The following is a 21,761-nucleotide window of genomic DNA, read 5'->3' as shown; positions in this document are numbered from 1 at the left end:
GAACGTCTGCATGTAAAATAAAACACGTAATGTAATAAATAATCCTGCAGTGGGATCGACCTTGAATACAGAATGAGGTAAGTGACCCAAAAGATGTCCTTCCCCAGCCAACAGTAATTAGCCAATCAGGACTCAGTATTCAGTGTCATACCCCTCCTCCCCATCTACAAAACAGCAGACTATAACTGCAATGTTCATCTGTATTCATGCATTTCATGATTTATAGTTTTGGATATTACTAAATGGATCTGAGAATAAAAACAGGACCGGGAATCTGCTGTTACGATCTTGGAAATGAGAACTCCTCTTGTAATAGGCAAATAAATCTGCAAGTAAAATCAAAAGTAATACTCGTAATAAACATTGAGGGTAGGAGTGAACCGGGACAGACGTGAGCAATGAGACCATCCGACCGTCGTATAGACTGATGTTAATTGAAACGCTTTAAGAGTGTTTGTTGAAATATGTGAACAGACTGCTCGCAAGGGAGAAATCTGAATGCATGTTTGGTGGCAGGTTTCTTTTACGTTTTATTTCACTTACCGCTCTCTTTGACATCAAAATTCATCTTCCAAGCACCCCTCGCTCTGTATTAATGATATCATGAGAATGTGGACATTTATTTCACATCATGATTGATTTTGGGAATTCTGTCTTTTTGTGACTTTCCGAATCATTTGGTGCCAAAGACGAGACCTGTAGGTGTAAACCAGACGGTGCATGTAAAAATAACTAATAATTTACATAAAAATGAATCTCAGAAAGTGAATGTCGAAATCTAGTTGTTATTTAGCTGGTTAATGGTTCAAAACAGGCCATCTGTGAATGAACCCATTCTGGTTTTTCTCCCTTAATGTAAGTTTTTTCAAAATTTTAATCTTACTATCCAAAAACAGATCCTAAAAGTTATAGCACATCTCAGCTACCCTGTCCCTGAATGACAACCAAAAATATCTGGCTATGTGAGACAAGCTAGCATCATCTGTGACAGGGGAACGTAAGCTTTCTAAATTTTCCTCTCGGGTTTTTTACACCTTTTGGGTGTGTATGGTGTCACAATCTGAGCTCCGTCCTGTTTTGGAGGTGGTAATTTTACACTGTCTGCCTCTGAGATGTCACTGTCCACTGCCTCATCCGTCCCTCTGCCAAAAATATATATATGGGCCCCACATATATCAAAATACACAATCTCATTAAATACAGAAGCTCCTGCATACACACACACACGCACAATTTCAGATTTATTGAGGCTTCAGCTTTACACTCAACCTGTCTTCACACCCAATAAATGACAGCGTTGTGCCAGAAGTAATAAGCAGTAAGTTGATGTGCAAGAAGGGAGAAGCACTTTGCTCCATCTCCATCAGTCTTAGAGCGAGACCTTCACATTATTACCATCCGATCGCTTTCGGTCCCAGGATGAGCGGTGTTGTACACGCACAAGCCGTTCAGTTTTAGTGTGGGACCTTGATACAGAGTGGTTTAAGTTTATTGTCTGCTGTATATGGCTGTAAATACAGGATATTTATTTTAAATAAGTATCGGCACCTAAAATTAAAACCTGGATCTCAGCATGAAATTGCATCTCTGAAGGACAAAAATGCTGTAAAGCATGATGAAGGTGTCTTGGGTTTGATGCTGTAAATCTGCACTGTCACCATGAGAACATTAAACTGTACAAAATCCAGCTTTAAATGTATTAGAACAAATCTGAATTGATTTAAAATAGACTTTATACTTATTGGCTTATTTGGTAACTTAGTAATGCAAACAGCAAACAGAGAGAGAGAGTTTAAAAAAATGAAAAGTGTGGTCCTGAAGATACAGCATTGGCTACTGAGCATGCTCAGTTTCACCTCACAGGCATGAGCCATTTGGAGCAGAATAATAACATCACATATTGCCACTAGCAGTCATATCACAGCATGGTTTGCTACTCTATTTACATAAAAAATGATGGTATATGATATGTAAAGTATTTATGATTCACAAATACTAAAAAATTAATATTTTTGTTGTTTTGATTGTTTAGTTGAACATTTCTTGTATTATTGCAATGGATTACATTTTTATTATTTAAAGTACAATTCTTTTATTGTTGTTTATAGGCCTATATGTGTTATTATATGCTTTAAGACAACCTATGTGCAATCATTCAACCCTATTGCTAAATATTTTATCTATAATATTTGAGTTTCCAATGACATCTCATTCCCACCATATACGGCAAAAAATATATATTTTTTAATTATAATTTTAAATATATTTTAAAATATACAAAAAATGGCCACAAATATGTACTGAAATATATTTTTTCTATATTTTAAAATATAAAATTTTATTAATATTATATGAATAGATTTAATCTAATTTTAAAAAGAACTATATTTTAAAGCATATATATTCGCGACGCATTGGAAAATAAACATTTCATGTTACAAACCTATAAACATAACAGGTTTAAAATGATTAAAATTAAATATATTTTCAACTGCAAAAATATACTTATAATTTATAAATAATCCTATACATACTCATACATTTTATACAATATTTTATATTACGTATATTTCTTGCCGTATGGGTAACCCAAGAATTCAATACATTCAAAATTTACTTGTTGCCCCTGAAATACATTTTGAAGTAAATAAAAATAAATGAAGGTTAAAACTATATATATTGAAAAATTTAGAAATATACTTAATTAAGCTTTACTTTCGACAAAATCTATTTAGCATATATTTAAAACATAATTTTGGCCAAATAAATGTATTATTTGCCGTTTAAAATTGCTTTGGTTTGCTACTTCACATACCAATCACACACGTAACCAATCACATGCATTGTGAAACTGGACTTGGCAGTAATGTGTCAGAAATTGGCATCTATTTACACTGAAATAATGCAGGCGGGGACTAATTTGCATATTCATATCTATGATCCGAGCTGTGCGATTAAGTAGAGGCGGAGAGTCATTTGCATATTCATAGATCTGCGTATACTAAATGAGGGAATTACATTCAAGCAGTTTTACAGCATGCAGAAATTACTTTTTAACAGGAAAAACCTTTGCATATGCTATTTTGATGCTCAAAGATGACTTTTAAGTGATAAAATTATTAAATTATTAACTTTTTAAAGTTCTTCTTCAGAGTTTGTTACTGTAAAGGTATACGATCTAGGTGTGGGGCCTCATTATAAAATGCTGTGTAGAAAACATCCTAAATTTAATCTTACGATCATTCTCAAAAGCATGCAAGTGTGATATGCATACAAAACACGCATATGCCTCACTAAGACGTGAACTCTATAAATTGCAAATGAACTTGAAATTGTGTGCAGCTGAACAGTTGCAGATTTCCACCTTTAAAGGGACACTTCTTTTAAAAAAATTAAAAAGGGGGGGGGGCTCATTTTCCAGGTCCTCAGAAGTGAAATTACGCAGTGGCCAAAAATAGTCCCCTGCTATTGAAAGTGACCAAGGGGACTATTTTCAGGCAAGGCAGAATATCATTGCGCCTCCTGCAGCCATGTTACGGCAGAAAAGTCCATGATCTGCCTAGAAAATCGCAACTTTTAATTTTCTAAATTCGCAATGCTAACGGTCTAATCAGATTCAATGAGCTATGCTAAGCTATGCTAAAGTGGTACGGCCAGAGCCTGAGATCGGCTGAATGGATTCCAAAACAGTAAAACTCGAACGCTTAAGTCTAGGGGAGCTGGAAAATGAGCCTATTTTCAAAAAAGTGGAGTGTCCCTTTAAACAATGCCTAATGTCATTAGACCACCTGTCAATGTTTAAATCCTTTTCGAGCAGCAAGAATGGCTTATATTTCCAAAAACTTGCAGCAATCAGACACACAAAAGTGTGTATGTCTGCTCAGACCCTGATGTGGCATAAAGCACTTTTCCATCTAAAAATACTTTTTTATCAAAATTGACTTTGCCGTGGATTTATAAATGAGGCCCCAGGTTTTACAGACAAGGTTTAACTTTAAACTAAGTCTTAGGTAAATGAAGGTGTTTAAGCATCTTTTATACACATGCCTTAGTAAAAGACGTTACTGGTGTGTATCTTCAGATAAATCAATGGCATTGGCTTATTTTAAGATCTGTCAGTGCAAGTTTTTTTCAACTGAGACAGCTCAAACATGTGTTTTAGGACTAGCCTTAAGCCGTCTCTGTGAAACCAGGGGACAGTGTATATATCTATTGCTGAGCTTTCGTGGAAAGCCCATAAGGCCTTGCAATTTAATAACTTAAATTTTGTGTTTTTGATCAAAGCATGTTGACATCGTATTGGTGCATGCAAATAATAACTATAAAATTAATAGATGTTTTAGTTATGCTTTGTATTTTTCTGGTTTTGTTGTAAATACTTTTGTATGCTGTCACCAGTGTTGGGGGTAACACATTATAAGTAACATGCATTACATAATAATAATACTTTTCTGAAGTAATGAGTAAAGTAACATTACTTTTTAAATCTACACATTAATATTTGAGTTACTTTTTCAAAAAAGTAATGCAAGTTACTTTTGTAGTTTAATTAATTTGATTTAAAAAAAATGATGTACTGAATTAAACTAAACGTAGTCGCATTATGTACTCTATGCGTACACGGCTGTGCGGGAACAGTTTGAGTCAGAAACTGAGATGGCAGGCCAGAGCTCAATATTTTTGTGATGAAATATGCAATTTCTGAATGCAGAACTTTTCAGTCATAAAAAACACCTGCAAGGCCTAAAAGAGATCAAGCCAAGAAAAAGTAACGCAAAAGTAACTAAAAAGTAACGTATACTTACCATGAAAAGTAACGCAATTAGTTACTTTTTTTTGGGTAGTAACTTGATATTGTAATGCATTACTTTTAAAGTAACACTGGCTGTCACCATTATGGTAATTTGTGTTCCCTTTGTTGAAAATTATTTCTCACCCCAAAAATATTCAATTCAAATTTTACATCAACACAAGTTAAAAACGTTGTCTTTTATAGGCCCAGCGTCTTATAGCATGCATTTTTTCACAGTATGTATGGGTTAGTGGCCTATATGGTTGCTGTGTTGTGACGGGGTGTTTCTCAACATAAATGTGACTGTATTAAACATCTCACGACAGGACAATGTTGCATTTTATGAGTGCTTTGTAGTAAACAGATTGTTTGGTGTTTATTACTACAGTGCCATTCCTTATTGTACAAATAAAACATGCCACATAAATCAAATACATTGCTGGATAAAAGTATGTGTTCTGTCTGTATTGCATGGCCAGTTTTACAATCTGAAAGAGACGAACGACTCTGTATTCAATAAAACATTTCTGTGCACGGAATTTAAACAAGGGCAACTGTGGCCACCTAGTGACAGGAAAGAAAATTGCATCCTATATAGATGATAATACAGACAGACAGACAGAGACAGATAAAAAAAAGAATATTTTCTGATGTAAATCTCAAAAATGAAATTATTAGACATGCAAGTAGTTTTTTTTAAGGAATCAAATGTAATTCAGTAAAATTTGTTAATTAATAGCTTTATATATAAGGTGATGCTGTAGCCTATACTCTACATTGATGTACTGTAATATCTATTTAAAATTAATGTTCAACTCACTATGCATGAACGCAAAACCGCATACAATTGGGTTTTGTCATCTGAATCGTAATGGAGCAAACAACCATTTTTTGACATTTTCCCAAACTGATAACTTTTTTTGTGCTTTACAGCTGATAAAACATTATTTAGGAAAGATTCATTAGCACCAAGTTAAAAACAAGCTATAGTAAAAACAAACTTTCCCTTATTATATTTTATTATTATTTTGTCAAGTTCATCTTCCAGCTATCTTTATCACACCTCTACTCTTAGTCGAAGTGTCAGACTGTTGGGCTCCGAAGCTGCTTATTATTCACAGAAACATTAGGCAACTGTCTAGACAGTTGTTCAGAAAAATCTGCATGTAAATGAGGATATACGAATATAACTGCAGAGAGTTAATGTGGCCCATGAATAGTATTATCATTAGGGTTTCTAACTTGTTAAACCGAATTTAGTTCAGTAAAAGAAAAACCCATAAAGATGCTATTCAGCTATTTATTATACACTTTCTATAGGAAATGCTGTGTTTGTACATTCAAAGAGTTACAGCTTATATTTAAACAACACCAGCTATCAAAATCATACCAATGAAAACAATAAATCAACATATGTCCATTTTGTCACATCGTCATTTCCAGTGAGTGTATATAATGCAACACATGTGTGTGTGGGGGGAACAAAGCCAAAACAACACTGAAAGAAAGTTGATGGCTAAGTTAAATGAGTGTTTGTGATGGTAGACAGCACAAAAAAAAACTCAGATCTCTGGGTGGACGCACTGGGACGCGGTGACCAGAAACGTGCTGACATTTGCAAAACATCCGGTCTTTGCCCGGTCAGTGATTTTTCATCTATGAGTGGCAGAGGTGCAAAAAGACCGGCACTTTCAGTGCAACGCAGAATATTAAACCAAAAGAAAGAGGATTTCAAAAGATTCATTAGTACTCAAGTCATCTTCATGTCATTCTGCTCATAATGAAGCCAGTTCTTGTGTCAGTCGCTCTTTTTCTTTTTGAAGTTCAATGATACTTTGTTTATTCTGTTCCAGTCGGTCCTCCAGCCACTGTAGCAGCGGGCCGCTTATAGCCGACATCTGACTACACAGGTTTTTAGTAAACACTGAAAAACACAAAGATACAAGCACATTTTATTAATAAACAAACATGTACGCCTTTGCTCATGACAGCACTGTATTTATATTGCTTAAAGGATTAGTCATTTTTTATAAAACAAATCCAGATAATTTACTCACCACCATGTCATCCGGAATGTTGATGTCTTTCTTTGTTCGGTCGAGAAGCAATTGTGTTTTTTGGGGAAAACATTCCAGGATTTTTCTTATTTTAATGGACTTTAATGGACCCCAACACTTAACAGTTTTAATGCAGTTGGAAGTTGCAGTTTCAAAAGAACTCTAAACGATCCCAAACAAGACATAAGGGAAATGATTGTCATTTTTTAACAATAAAAATAAAAAATGTGCACTTTTAAACCACAACTTCTCCTCTATCTTCGGTCATTTGACGCACCAGTTCGACTCCGCGTAATACGTCATCACGTCAAGAGGTCAGGGATGACGTATCGAAACTATGGCCAGTGTTTACAAGTGTGAAGAAAGAGGACCGTTTTGACGTTGTTGTATGTGGAATGATACTAATTAATGTCTTTGTGTCAGCTATTTGTTTAAAATGGTCCGCAAATGTGCGTTTTTATATATGTTACACATGACCTTTCCACGGCATTACGCAATTACTTGAGGTCGCGCTGGCGCGTCACAGGACCGGAAATAGACGCAAAGTTGTGGTTTAAAAGTGCATATTTTTAATTTTTCTTGTCAAAAATGACAATTGTTTTGCTAGATAAGACCCTTATGCCTCGTTTGGGATCGTTTAGAGTTCTTTTGAAACTGCAATTTTAAACTGCATTAAAACAGTTATGTGTTGGTGTCCATTAAAAAATCCTGGAACAATTTCCTCAAAAAACAATTTCTTCTCGACTGAACAAAGAAAGACATCAACATTTTGGATGACATGGTGGTTAGTTAATTATCTGAATTTTTTTTTTTTAATGGACTAATCCTTTAAATACTCTCTAAACCCCTAAAAAAAGGGTACCTATTATGCCTATTTTACAAGATATCATATAAGTTTAAGGTCTGCCCAGAATGTGTCTGTGAAGTTTTAGCTTAAAATATGCCACAGACTATTTATTAAAGCATGTCTAAAATGCCCCTATTTGGGTGGGATCAAAAACACGCTGTTTTCATGTCTGTACCTTTAAATGCAAATAAGCTACAGCTCCTCACTCCCTACCAACAAAGCCAAAATAAGTGCTTTCAGTTCAAATAGATCTGATTCCTGTGAATACAGCCTGAGACAGTATTTCACTTTTGAGATGTGGACAGCGTACAACTCGCTGAGGGCAAAAACTATGGTAATGTCAGTGGCTGTGGGCAGGGCTTTATCAGTGTGATGTCACATTAACAAGAGAATCAGAACGGTATGTCTAATGAGACTGCTTTGGTTTTATGGGGATTAAAAAAAAGGTGGAGTTGGTGGATTTTTTCATTGTAGGGTGGTTGTGTTCACACACTGCCGACACACATTTAGGTCCAAACACCTTCTAAAAGTAGATTTTGCATAATAGGTGCCATTTAAAGGGGCCATGGCACAAGACTTTTTTTAAGATGTCAAATAAATCTATGGTGTCCCCAAAGCACAAATGTGAAGTTTTAGCTCAAAATACCATATGAATAATTTATTATAGCATGTTAAAATTGACACTTTGTAGGTGTGTGCAAAAATGTGCCGTTTTGGGTGTTTCCTTTAAAATGCAAATGAGCTGATGAAAATCAAACACTGATCACAATGATGGTGGTTTGTTGAAATTGAAACTCAATTGTGCTTTTCTCTGCACTAAATGGCAGTGCTGTGGTTGGATATTGCAGATTAAGGGGTGGTATTATTATAATAAGAGCTCATTATGACATCACAAGGAGAGCCAAATTTCAACAACCTTGTTCATGTGCTTGTAGAGAATGGTTTACCAAAAGTTACTGGGTTGATCTTTTTCACATTTTCTAGGTTGATAGAAGCACTGGGGACCCAATCATAACACATAAACATAGAAAAAGTCAGATTTTCATGCCATGGCCCCTTTAAATTTGTTTAGATATACAATACAACTGCAATGACACTATGATAGTGCTGAACTGTGATTGGTTCTTTTCTTTTTAAACATGTAACCATCTATAGCCACTTTTCACTAAAATATGCTGCATGACTAATTAAGATGAATACTGAGTGCTATGACAGATTTACATAGAAAAAACCTGAATGCTACGCTATACTTTTTTTGAATACTTCGATGTTGTCATTAGATTACCTGATCCATTATGTATCTTTGTGATCGGATCCAGATGAGTTAAACTGCAAATAAGGAAATGGGCAGAAATAAGACAGTCGGTACAAAACATCCCCATATCGAGTTTTATATTAGCCAATGGTCGATAATGACTTTTCAGTGATCGTATGAGGTCCTGAGAAACCGTTTGTATAACATTAATCTGGTAATGGCTCTTTACCTGTGAATTCGTCTATATGTGTCCTGTTCTTCTTGACAGAGAATTTTTGGCAGTTCCACGGCAGACTCGAGACATACTTTTCCGATTGCTTCATGTGGGATTACGTGGATTGGGATCTCGATCCGTTCATACCTTATCATTTGGGACAGAAACGTTATTATCTTGTTTTTAAAAAATTCTAGAAAAATGTTACATTTAATTTAGAAGTGATTTTGTTTGTTAGAAAATACATTTATGAAGAAAATACACCGTTTACTTACTCTGAACCTTTTTGGGCCTGGACTGATTGAAAACAGGTATACAAAACTCTACCAGTCTAGTAGAAAAACAGACAAATCATGGTCAAAATTACCAAAAGCTAAAAGATCAGGAACATCTTTTTATAAACAGGAGATTGCCCGAAATATGTAATTAATAACATGCCAATTACCTTTACTAAAAGCAAATTTAAATGAAAAGCATAATGACACTACATGGCAAATTGTTATAGTGCGCATGACATACCTTTGTGTTTTTATCTTCTATAAAGCATGAAAAGATGAGACCAACAAAACCCTGGTCCATCATCTGATACATTGCTTGCGTCCTAACATCTGTGCATGGAGAAAATAAATGTTATTAATCACTTATAAATAGAATTTTGCAGTATTGTGCTTTCTTGAATTTAAGAGTCATCTACACTCATAATTTGAATTAAATTGATGAAAACAATTATTATACAAAAAATGTTGTGCCCCACAACTTAAATAAATAAATAAATAAAAATAGATAAATAAATAAATTGAAAATAAATCAAATTGAACTGGAGTTGGTTTGTTTTGATTTAAACCTTCATAACTTAAAAAATACAGCTAAGTAGCACCATAAAACAAAATAATAACATGAAAACATAATAATAAACATGTTTTGACAAAAATGTTAAAAAATGGATTTTTCTCGTTTTGCAACAAAACTCTTCAAATAAGGACTCGCCAAGCTCATCAGTGTAAATTAAAGAAAATCAGTAGAATATCACTAACCGACATGTGATGGCCACACAGTGATGTGTGGATGTGAGTGGTACCAACCCACAACTCTCATAGGACGTCCTGTCATCTCAGCCAACCTGTGGCTCATATTAAGAACAAACTGTATGTGTTTATAAATGCACTATACTAGAATCTGGCCAGGATTACACTTTATAATATCATTACAAAAAAGATGTATATAATGCTAGTAAACAGATCCATAAGCTGGTTCGTATGGAAATATGAGCATTACATAGAAATCATTAGAATAACTATAGAAATCATTAGAAAATCCATAAGTTAAATCAAATAATGTCACTTCTTAGTATTTAAAAGAATATTAACTAATCATCTCCATTATAATATTTGTCACCGAATAATTTATTTTTATTAATGAAAGCTATGACAAACTGTTAACCTGGTTGTCAGTAAACAGAACCTAACCTTATAGGGATAGTATACCAAAAAAATTTACATTTTGACATTATTTACTCACCCCCAAGTTGATACGAACCTGTATAAATGTCTCTGTTCTGCTGAACACAAATAAAGACATTTTGAAAAATGTTAGATTTGGGGCACCATTCACCATCATAACAACACTACATTTCTCCCACCGAAGTCAACGGTGCCCTGCTTGGTTACAAACATTATTCTGCTGAACACAAAATACATTTTGAAGAATGTTTGTAACCAAGCAGACACCATTGAATTCATTAGTAGAAATATAATATTACTATGGAAGTGAATGGTGCCCCAGATTCAATTTTAAAAAACAATATCTGTATTTGTGTTCAGCAGAAAAAATAAATGTATACATGTTCGCAACAACTTGATGGTGAGTAAAGAGTGACAAAATTATTATTTTAATTTCTTTATTTTTATTAACTATTCCTTTAAGTTGTTGTATTACTAACTTTCCAGAGGACTTCATAAAAAATGCACTATAATGGCAGAATGGTACAGTGATGGTATTGGTAACTCTAATAGGAAAACTATGGGGCTCTGACTGTATACAGTACTATGCAAAAGCCTAAGCAGAAATGTTTAAAATATCTGTATTTGTATTAACGTAATGCTTATATGATAACGTGTAAACCTGAAAGGATATTTCAGCTTCAGTGGATGCTGCTGACAGCTGCTCTGGTGAAATCTCCACTCTGTCTTTCCTCTTGTCTGACCGACGCAAAATGATGACAGAATGAATGTGCACGATGCGGTTTGTATCCACCTAAAATTTACAAACGTTGGGTTATTTGTAAAGTTATAAATATTTGTATAGATTTCGGGTACACACATTTACAAATCCAAAACACAAGATATTCACCTCGCCAATGCACAAGCCCATGACTTCCTCTTTCTCCGTGCTGAGAGCGTGATTCATACAGACAAGAAACGCGTCTGACTCCAAATGTACCGCACTCACTGCCATTTTATTATCTATTATATATTTAATACTGTTTAGTGAGATCTGTTCGCTTGTTTATCACTGAACAACACTTCCGCATCAGCAAAGCGTCTGTGTTACATAAATTCATTCCGATGGGAAACAAAATACAGATGACTTCGGTTTTACGTTTACAGTGAAACGATATAAATATATATTTATTGTATTTTTATTAAATTATATTTTTAAACATTTTCACGAAAATATTAAAAGGATTTATTCCTCGAATTATGCTATATTATATATTATCCGACCGGAAGAAATAGAGTTGCGCTTCCGCAGATAGAGTGACGTCATGCCACACACCGTAAACATACGCGTTTGACAGATTGTATTTTAAACCAGATATACAAGTTGTCTTGCGCTGTATCTTAAAATATTTAAAGATGTCACAGAAGGATCCTTGTCAGAAGCAGGCTTGTGAGATACAGAAATGTTTACAAGGTAGATTTTTGTTAATGACGTGCACGAAGAGTGACCACATGAGGTTTGTTATTTTAAGAAATCTTGTGTTTTAACAGCTAACAGATACATTGAAAGTCGTTGTGAAAATGTGATACAAGCCATGAGGAAGTGCTGTGAAGCTCATGCTGGAGAAAACTCGGTGTGCTGCTCTGGATTTGCCAAACACCACAAATCTCCAGGGACGACAACATGAATACATGGATATGTTTGAGTGACATATGTGGACATCTACGGCAACCATCAATGGACACTTTACCACATGGTGTATGCAAGGACATGGATAATAAATATTTATTTGAAACACTGTAATCACTTTTAAGCTAATAAAATGAAACTCTTCAGTAAATCAGCCACCTTTAGGTGCCATTATTTATTATACACAGTAATACAGTTTATAGTGACACATACTGTAAATCATAAGAGCATTTATGAATATATTGTAGTTACTTCGGTTCATATTTCATGATCGGACACTGAACACCAATCAGAACAATTTGGGTTTTTTAAGATTGAAAATACATCAGGGATTGTATAGAGAGCCCTATGAACTGCACATCAAAATTGAACAAAGAAAATAACTTCATATAACCCTTTGTTTTTAATAAATAACAATGATTGCACAGAGGAGTTCATTCAGGTTTAAATGCACTTTTCTCTCTATGCATCATATTTTTAAGTTCAAATATTAATTTAAGGTGTAACTTCACTCTATTTACATTTTAAACAAAAATAGTAATTTCAAAAATGGTTTGCACTAAAATATAGTGCAAAATGCTCAAATAAAAGCTAACAGGAACAAATAGAAAAAACAACGCTGTCCAAAAAGTCACATTCCTGCATGCTTAATGTTTCCTGATGAACACTTCATAATACACCTAAACTTTAAGTTAAGTTGAGCCCAGACTAAAAGGAGTGCCAAGTGTAATACAGATTGCACTTTAAAGCTGTAATCTGTTGTATATGTAGTCTATACTGTATATGCTTAATATAGCATAAGACATAAAGGTAGAGAGAGAGCTTCTATGAAGCCAGACCAAGCAGAAATCCACCAGCAAAGCCCCCGGTAAGAACAATGTTTTTCTTGACAAATACCTGCACCTATGGAAAAAAAATATATATATAATTATGCATATTAAACCCCACCCCCCTTTTTGAGTGGATGATTGCACATTCAAATTAATATCTTTGATCTAGAGACCTAATCTTGGTATCTATTCAAAGACACACATTTTCACTGAAGTATCTGTAGAACAGTTATAGCAGTTTAAGTTTATTTTAGTAAATAAAAATAATGTAATAAAGTATATATTTTATATTAAATAATTATAAAAATGTAAATGTTTAATGATTTTTTTGTCACACTTTTAGTGGTTTTATCAAAAACGGCCACTAGGTGTCATTAGTTTGCTGCATGTTATTATCACATATATTAATATATTACTGCATTATTATTACTGCAAAAAAGTTTAAAATATGACAACTACATTCTTAGAGCTTTCCAATGATATATCACTTGTCAAGATTATTTCAGGTTTAGAATAGGTCAGGATATAAGTGTTATAAATATGTAATAACAACTTGTGCCCACCTGTGTGCCCCAGAAATTTTACAAAATTGCTCTCACTGTCTAATTTTTTTCCTTAAAAAGCTTTCCAACAATATATAGTTTGTCAAGATTATTTAAGTTCTAAAATCGCACCAGATCTGCCACGGAGTCTATTTCTATCTAGGAATGAGAATATATTTAATTTTGTGTGTATTATGAGTAAGTATTATGTATACAGTGGTAAAAGTGTATTTACCTCATTACATTTACTTCTCACTTCTTTGGGTGTTCTTTCTGAATTCAGTTTCAGTTGTTTCTTGGCTTTGTTCACATCTTGTTCCACTCTCTTCCAGTCAACTGTTATGTAGCCGGTGTGATGAGCAATCTGAAATCGCAGCACATATTGTATCATTCAACATGTCAAATGAACAATTACAATATGTGACCCTGCCTGTGAAAATCCAGCTAAAGTCATTTTTGGAGACTTACTGTTTTCTAAACAAAATCATTTTACATAATGTAAAGAAAATTAAATCCTTGATATCTTAATTTTGTTAAAGATTAAGATCAATGTGAAATGATTCTTCTAATCTCATCATTAGATAATAAGACTTTATTCTGGATTTCACAGACAGGGTAACATATATGCACCTGATTTACAGTTTTGACATTTACCTGGAGCATAAAGAATCCACCACCTACAGCTGAGGCAGCAAGCTTCCCAACTTTCTGAAACAAGTACCCTGCACACCTAAAAAAAAAAAACACACAAGCTGAATGCAAGTCTTTTGTTTATGTGAGCGATGTTTTGATGATGCACATTCTGTTAGCTTTCACTTTCAGGCCCGAAGTATACCTCAAAGGGTGACAGAGTACTCATTAAATGTCTATGATGTGGTAATTTAAACATGCTAAATTACCAGCCAGTCACTCCTCCAATGGCCAGCTGTGTTGCAACAGAGTATTTCTCAGCAGCCGGTCCAGAGTTATCTTTGCCAAATACTTTGTTCCACCATCTTTGTTTCTTGACGTGTTCTGCCAGTTCCAGAACATCAAAGGTTTCAGCGTCTGTCAGAACATAAACATGTACACTTTATATAAGAAATTAATTACAAAATCAGAAGAAATGGCATTAATACAATCGACTGCTTTTTTTAATCTCTGATCTTACTTTGGACTGTGCCTGCTGCGCCATGTAGTTGTTATGGTTTTATCTTTCATCAGCTCGCTTTCTGATTGGGTATCGTTTCTTTTCACATGATAATCTACAGCGTGTGTGTGCGTTTGTCCTCAGGGGTTTACCTCACACAGCAAGATTTCTGATCGTAAATATTCAACATTATCTTATAGTGAGTACCCGGCTTAAAACAACTTAGGGGGTGTGCACACCAAAGCTTTTAAACGCGGCTGAAAATGCCAGGCGCTCTTTGGTTGCTATGATACTTCTGCTTTGTTTATCAGTCTTTGAACAATGCACCGGTTGGTTGCTGTGACTTTTATCCCGCCTCTCCTCCACTGTGATTGGACGGCTGAGTGAGACGTGACACTGACGAGCTGAGCGTTTAACCCAATGCACGCCGGCGTTCAGCGCGGACAAAGTTCGACAGCTGCTGGCTTCTTTGCAAAGCACCGCGCTTCCATTGGAAACAATTGAAAACATATGCCAGTCCCCGGCGTAAACCCCTTGGTGTGCATGCACACTTAGTGACGAAATGCACAATAGTTTGACCGTTTAGGGCTGCTGTAGAATCATCACGGCGACCCGCGGTGTATGTAGAAAAAAACGGCTCATTTTAAAGTAATAAAAACAATAGAGTTCATTTTGTAAGGTCTTTATTGTATATTATATTGCATTTCTGTCAAGAGATCCTCCTAAACGTCCCACATTAAGGTAAGAATATAATTAATAAATATTTGAATTTAAAGGGGGGTCCTTGGAAATTGTAGTCCCCTGTACACAGTCCCTGGCCGCAAAAAGTTTGAGAACCCCAATCTAAATAAATGAATACCACATTACAAAATATTGTCATATTGGACTGAAGCAGCACCTGTATAGTCAAACAATATAGACACCATACTACTTTCATTTTCTCTTATGAGTAGAAACATTTCCTGAAAATTACATTCTGGAAAATCTGGAAAACACTATATCAAGTTTATACATTAAACTTGCTCTAAATCTCAGTAAATATTTAACATCGTTGATGTTACAATAGTGCATTGGTGACAGTCGGGCCTCATGCCTTGACAGTAACCTTGTCCAATGAAGTGACCTTGCTGGGCTCCAAACATAAGCCAGACACAAAAATAGCAAAACCTACTGCAGCCAACAGATGGAAAACAGTATCACTTTCAGACAGATTCAAAGTCAATTTACAGACGTATAAACCTGAGCTGTAGTGAGATGAACTGACCGACTACCAAGACCGTATCACGTACAGTCCACATTTATCATCAACACTGATACTAAAGCCTGAACTTTTCGTTTTGACTACTTTGATGTTAAATGAGTGTTGCTTTTATTTGGTGTTGTACGTGGGTCTGCTTATATCACTCTGAAAGGGTTTCAAAAATGCTAAATTTATATTATTTTGCATTTATGGTCGACACAAGTTTCTCTTATATAACATCATATTAAAAGCTTGAGGGGTGTGTGTGGGTATGACTCATGCTTGCCACAAATATTTGTTAATTTGCATTTGACTTTCTGTACTTTGAATGATCTGTATATACGCTGGCATACTATTAATTAGCACTTTTCATTAGCTAACTCTTCCCTACACGCAGTTTAAATCAATAAGTTTCCTCAGTGACAGCTTACTGAGAACGTGTGTGCACGAGTCGCGTAAATCAACAGCTCTTACGCTTTTTACGTGAAAGTTAGTATTGTTATATTGGCAAGATAAGAAATACATAAAACTAAGTCTATTTTAATGTGTATACAGTGATGGAAAAGAAAACCAGACGCTTACCTTTCTTCTCGGCCATTTTTCCCTGCGGTTTCTACCCGGATGATAATCCAGTGCTGCGCATCCGAACGTCACGTGACCGCAGCAGACGGGGTGCGTTCCAAAAGGGATAAATCCAACTCTGATGTACACTTCAAAGTGAGAACAGACATGACATTGAATAATCATTTCAGATCGATGTGCAAAAATCTTTTTGGTCCCCTACTGCACCTTTCATTTATTTGAAGCTCTTCAAAATTTTTGTGAAAGAAAACTAAATTACAAAACTTTAGACATATGTTTTATTAGATTTAATTACCCGCATATTTACTGAAAAAAAGTATATAGCAATTATTAATTGGTAATAGGCTGCGTCCGAAATGAGGGGCAACCTGACTTAAACGGCAATTCCTCGACTGGCCGCTAGAGGCTGGAAGTCAATTCCCATAGACCTCCATGTTAAAATGCCCAACTTTACAGTAGAAAATAATGTTTACAGCCTGGTACAAAAAGTGTTTTTGGTCTGTATAGCTAATTTTGCCGTTCATGACAACTGTGAGGGAGTGAATTTTTTTGTAACTCATTCGTTTTAATTATATTAAGCCTTAAAGTTATGCATAATTAAGGGCGTGGCCACTTGAGTGACGGGTGAACTGCCACTGCTCCAGTAGCAATTTCGAGCTAAGCGGGCGTGGTCATGTCAAAATGTGTGTTCGTTGCATCATGTTAACCATGTGCATCATGCTTCTTGTCAAAATATGTATGTTTACATGCAATACACTGTGGACTAATCATTATGGTACTCTTCATTGTATCTACATTAAGAAATGTTTCATTTTTTATTCAACGTAAGCTATTGTTGGCTATAGTTTGCATGTGTTTTGTGGCACTATACCATTTAACCCATCTTTTTAAAAAGTTAAGTTATGAAAAATATGAAAACATGCTGTGGAAAAGAATTTATGATATATTCATTTGTAAATGAATCACAAAACATTTAGTCTTTGTAGTTCGCATGCTTTATTTTTTGGCAGTCTTTAAGTAAGACTTGCCCGGGTTTGATATGAATAGCTTTGTGTACAAAGTAATAAATCATCTTTCCATTTAAAGCAAAATTATATCAAATGATAAAGTACTATTTGTTCATATAAGACAATATCTTAAATTGGACATAATAGCGAAGCATTTACCAAAGAAATGGCTAAAAATGACAGAAATGTGTTTATTTCTGAAGGGGCCTAAAACACCAAAGTTTTTGGATGTGTGACGTTTACTGAAACATAAACGGGTCTAACTATAAACACTGACAAATGTGATTGGCATGCCACAAACATGTCAAGGAGCTAACAAATATGATTTTTGCTTTTTATAATTTGATGTTAAAGTTGAAAGTGGGTACACTTGCCATAACTATAGAAAATTGTAGAAAATGCAGTAGACTAGTATACTGAATATAGTAAAACAGGATCTACAGGACCACTGTAAAAAAATGCAGCATGAAGTTAAAACAACTTGGTTTTGCAAGTCAATTTAAGTTTTGACTTGTGATAAGTTAACATAACTTATAAAAGCAAGTTGAAATTGTTTAACTTAATTTGTTAAGTTGAAGTAACATAAAAATATATTTTGATTTGATATCATTTTTTACAGTGTAAAATTAGTACACATAAACTTTTAGACTATTGCAACAATAACAGATTGTATTATTATTATTTTAATGTAAACACTTACAGTGGTAGCCAAAAATATTGGCACCCTTGATAAATATGAACAAAGAAAGATGTAAAAAGGAATAAATCCTAAGGAATGAATGGGGCTAAGCTAAATGCTAACACATTCACAACACGCTCTACAAAGATTAAGTGCGCGCATTGAAAAAAGTTTGTATTCATTCATCTATTTAGAGGTAAAAACATAGTAAAAAATTGAAAAACAGTGGTGTTTACTTTAAGCTTTAATTTAATAAAAGCACAAAAATATGATTTTCATTTACGTAACACAATCGACAGTGGGGGGAGGGGGGTTAGAATGTGGAATAGATGTTTTTCTCTAGTACACACTGGACACAATTATTAACACCCCTAGACATTTAGTAAAAAGAGTAAAAAATCTCTTTATATTAACATTGATATTAACATTTTCTTAGCACACCATGGTGACTGAAACATGCGTTGCGTTTCATGAGAGAATAAATATAAAGTAACGCAAACCCCAAGTCCTCTTAATCAGTCATCACAGTGCATAAAACCAAAAACTATAGTTCTAGTGTGCAACAAATGATTGTTGAGATACACAAAATAGAAAGTGGCTTCATAGATAAACCATAAAAACATCTATTTCCACAATCAGGGAAATAATGACTGGAGGCGTAGCAAATTTGCCTGAAAAAGGACTTGTGTTTATATCGTCTTAATGCTCGGCAAGCAGAATAATTTTAGTGGCCAAAGACTCTTCACAGATGGAGAACCTCAGAAATCAGTTAAGGAAAACAACACCTCATCACCACTAGTTTTTTGGGACACAGTTTAAGAAAACCTCTGCTCTCGTGCATAAACAATCTCCAGCATATTAATTTGCCGAACTACAACTTTCAAAAGGACTTAGTTCTGTGGCAATATGAAACAAAATGTGCACACAGGGATTAAAAAGTGCATTGTTTTGAACCTTTTGTATCAGAGGTCCTGGACATCTTAGATACATTGCGTTATGGATTATATCAAATACCAACAGATGTCAAAACCTGACTTCTTATAATGGGTCATGATTAAATCTTTCATCAAGACATTGGTTTTGGAAAAAACATCAAAATCAACAAAAAATGGGTGACTAAAACCAAAATTCTGCCACAGCCATCCCAGTTCCCTGACCTGAACCATACAGAAAATGACTGAAAAGGAGAGAGCAGCAATATGTAAAGGGTCTGAAGAAATTCAAAGATCACTTGTCATGAATTCTTCAACCTCATCATTATAACGTTATAAAACTAAGAGCAGTTATCCTTACAGATGGCAGTGGCAAAGAGGATAAAATTTTAGGGGTGGCAATAATTGTGTCCAGTGTGTGTTAGAGAAAATCATTTATTTCATAAGGTAATTTCCCCTTCACTTTCAATTGTTTTACTTCAATGAAAAAATGTTTTTTTTTTATGAAATTGCTTAAAAGAAGATACATTTTCACAGCTTTCTTTGCTTATATTTACCAAGGGTGCCAATATTTTTGGCCACCATTGTATGGCTTTGATGTTGTTTTAATCTGCTTCTGAAGGCATATTTTTTAATGCAGTTCAGAGGTGGCATAAATACATTTACCCTAAAATTACAATTGCACAAACAATACAGATAATCCTTAAATGAATGTTTGCATTAAATACTGTAATATGATTTAATAAATACAAAGCTAAAACTGGCAGCATGTGTTAGCAAGTCTTCATTTTGATAAAGTGAATCACTGAGTCATTCATTTAACGGCTGATTCATTCTTGCCCGAAACAAGTGACTTATCTTTATGAACGAGTCACTGACTCACCTGATGAATCACTTGATTTTTTTTAACGGATTCACTCAGTTAAATAATTATTATTGCTTAAAAATTACGTCTTTTGCTATTACTGTTAGCTTAGCTGTTATTTTGTATGATGACAAAAACTTTTAATATTAGTTATTTATTTAGTATATATACTGTATATATGCAAATGACAGCTTTTGTACCTTTATTTCTGAGAGTGTATTGTGTACCCTATAAAGGTACAGTTAACTGTTTTGTACCCCTAAAATGTAACTGTACAAGATTTTTCCTTAAGGTACACAATAGGTCCTTAAGATATAACATTAAATTATTAATTAAATGTTAATAATATAACATTTTTCCTTCAATATTTTTTGAAGTGAACATTAAAATGAATTGCTTTTAAAAAAGACACAAAAACAAGACCAACCATAAAATTATTTATATAGGCTATGGTAAATAATTAATTAATGTTATATCATATAATGTTATAAATATATTATTTTAATTATATACTTTAATATAATCCAATTTATACAATAAAATAATGAAACATTAAAAAAAATTAAGAAAATATATAGAATATATAATATCAGATGACAATAAACAAAATAACAGATCCTTTGAAGCTCTTTAAGCTTTACTTGTGCTTTAATATTTTACTCACTTTTTTTACTCCTCTATTGTCAATGGATTGTAGTTGAGCTGATATTATGGGTCAGGGGTTTCTAGGCATTTCAGTCTAAAAAAACATGTGCATGAAGATTTCTCTTCCATTGATATCTTAAAGAGTCATTTAACCATAAACAAAAGAAATCATAAATACAGTGATTCAGTCTGTATAATGCAATATCAGTTTGTAGTTTTCAGAATCAGAATGAATTAAAAATTATTTTACCTACACAGCCTCCCCCTGCAGTGACATCACAAACCCAAAGGGGCACATTGGGAAACCCTGTTCATTAGATGGGGTGTTCACTTTTTCCCATATTCTGCATATCACAGGTCTAAAATTTACATCAATATCATTTGGAACTGTTTAACACTGAAACTATTGCTATGTACAGTTATGATGGACTAATTTGCCCATTATTGAATATATTTTATTAGTAAAATGTATTATTATTAAATATTTTAATGAAGTATTTATAAAACCACTGTTAACAATTCTCAGATTACCAGTCACGCCATTTTTTCAAACTTTTATTGTCATACTTTTATTTCTTAGTTTCAATATAGTTTAGTTTAGTTCAGTTTAGTTTCAATTTCTTCAGTGTGATGTAACCTTCTGTATCATTCCTTTAACTTTTTTAAATATTTAAACATTTTGTGTTAAAATTGTATTGTCTGAATTAAGATACTTACTTAAAAGTTACAATGTGAAATTAGGATGCAAGTGTTCCTGGGACATTTAGCTGTTTAATTTGACACTTTTCAAGCAAAATTTGCAAGGATGTGAAAATACCAAACTCACTTTTATAACTTTTTAGCACACCTTTATTTTGATTTGTGTAACATACATTGTAAAGCATAAAATAATAAAAACAGTGTATTATTTAATACTTCCACAGGTTAAATAGCGTTTTGAGTGACACCCCGTGTAGTCATTCAGGTTGGAGTTTGTGAAATCTTTACTGACCCAGTAATCAGATGTAGCTGCATTT

General features: G+C 34.0%; 3 protein-coding genes across 3 annotated transcripts; 1 reads left to right on the top strand and 2 right to left on the bottom strand.

Moving 5' to 3' along the window:
- Nucleotides 1–6,078: 6,078 nt before the first annotated feature.
- On the bottom strand, nucleotides 6,079–11,798 carry brcc3 (BRCA1/BRCA2-containing complex, subunit 3). Its single transcript, XM_055180421.2, has 8 exons — nucleotides 11,515–11,798; nucleotides 11,299–11,418; nucleotides 10,200–10,287; nucleotides 9,685–9,773; nucleotides 9,441–9,496; nucleotides 9,181–9,312; nucleotides 8,982–9,025; nucleotides 6,079–6,716 (listed from the first exon to the last, which is right to left on the bottom strand). The coding sequence occupies exons 1-8, from the start codon at nucleotides 11,617–11,619 to the stop codon at nucleotides 6,568–6,570; spliced, it is 783 nt and encodes a 260-aa protein (XP_055036396.1). The 5' UTR covers nucleotides 11,620–11,798; the 3' UTR covers nucleotides 6,079–6,567.
- A 109-nt stretch (nucleotides 11,799–11,907) lies between these two features.
- Nucleotides 11,908–12,448, top strand: cmc4 (C-x(9)-C motif containing 4 homolog (S. cerevisiae)). The gene is made up of 2 exons (XM_055180424.2): nucleotides 11,908–12,078; nucleotides 12,156–12,448. The coding sequence occupies exons 1-2, from the start codon at nucleotides 12,021–12,023 to the stop codon at nucleotides 12,290–12,292; spliced, it is 195 nt and encodes a 64-aa protein (XP_055036399.2). The 5' UTR covers nucleotides 11,908–12,020; the 3' UTR covers nucleotides 12,293–12,448.
- Nucleotides 12,442–16,766, bottom strand: fundc2 (fun14 domain containing 2). The gene is made up of 5 exons (XM_055180422.2): nucleotides 16,618–16,766; nucleotides 14,566–14,713; nucleotides 14,321–14,396; nucleotides 13,902–14,030; nucleotides 12,442–13,197 (listed from the first exon to the last, which is right to left on the bottom strand). The coding sequence occupies exons 1-5, from the start codon at nucleotides 16,631–16,633 to the stop codon at nucleotides 13,120–13,122; spliced, it is 447 nt and encodes a 148-aa protein (XP_055036397.1). The 5' UTR covers nucleotides 16,634–16,766; the 3' UTR covers nucleotides 12,442–13,119.
- Nucleotides 16,767–21,761: the final 4,995 nt, after the last annotated feature.

Source organism: Misgurnus anguillicaudatus, chromosome 9, assembly GCF_027580225.2.
Source record: "Misgurnus anguillicaudatus chromosome 9, ASM2758022v2, whole genome shotgun sequence".
Lineage (NCBI taxonomy): Eukaryota > Metazoa > Chordata > Actinopteri > Cypriniformes > Cobitidae > Misgurnus > Misgurnus anguillicaudatus.
This window is presented reverse-complemented; position numbering and strand designations above follow the sequence as displayed.

Excerpts from the sequence above, each read along its gene's own strand:
- brcc3 (XM_055180421.2), bottom strand. The coding sequence starts at position 11,619 with ATGGCAGTGAGTGCGGTACATTTGGAGTCAGACGCGTTTCTTGTCTGT. Across the intron at positions 9,313-9,440 it reads CAGGCCCAAAAAGGTTCAGA|GTATGAACGGATCGAGATCC; the intron begins GTAAGTAAACGG and ends CCAAATGATAAG. Across the intron at positions 9,026-9,180 it reads ACATATAGACGAATTCACAG|TTTAACTCATCTGGATCCGA; the intron begins GTAAAGAGCCAT and ends CCTTATTTGCAG.
- cmc4 (XM_055180424.2), top strand. The coding sequence starts at position 12,021 with ATGTCACAGAAGGATCCTTGTCAGAAGCAGGCTTGTGAGATACAGAAA. Across the intron at positions 12,079-12,155 it reads GATACAGAAATGTTTACAAG|CTAACAGATACATTGAAAGT; the intron begins GTAGATTTTTGT and ends GTGTTTTAACAG.
- fundc2 (XM_055180422.2), bottom strand. Across the intron at positions 14,397-14,565 it reads ATTGGAGGAGTGACTGGCTG|GTGTGCAGGGTACTTGTTTC; the intron begins GTAATTTAGCAT and ends TTTTTTTTTTAG. Across the intron at positions 14,031-14,320 it reads GTGGATTCTTTATGCTCCAG|ATTGCTCATCACACCGGCTA; the intron begins GTAAATGTCAAA and ends CTGCGATTTCAG.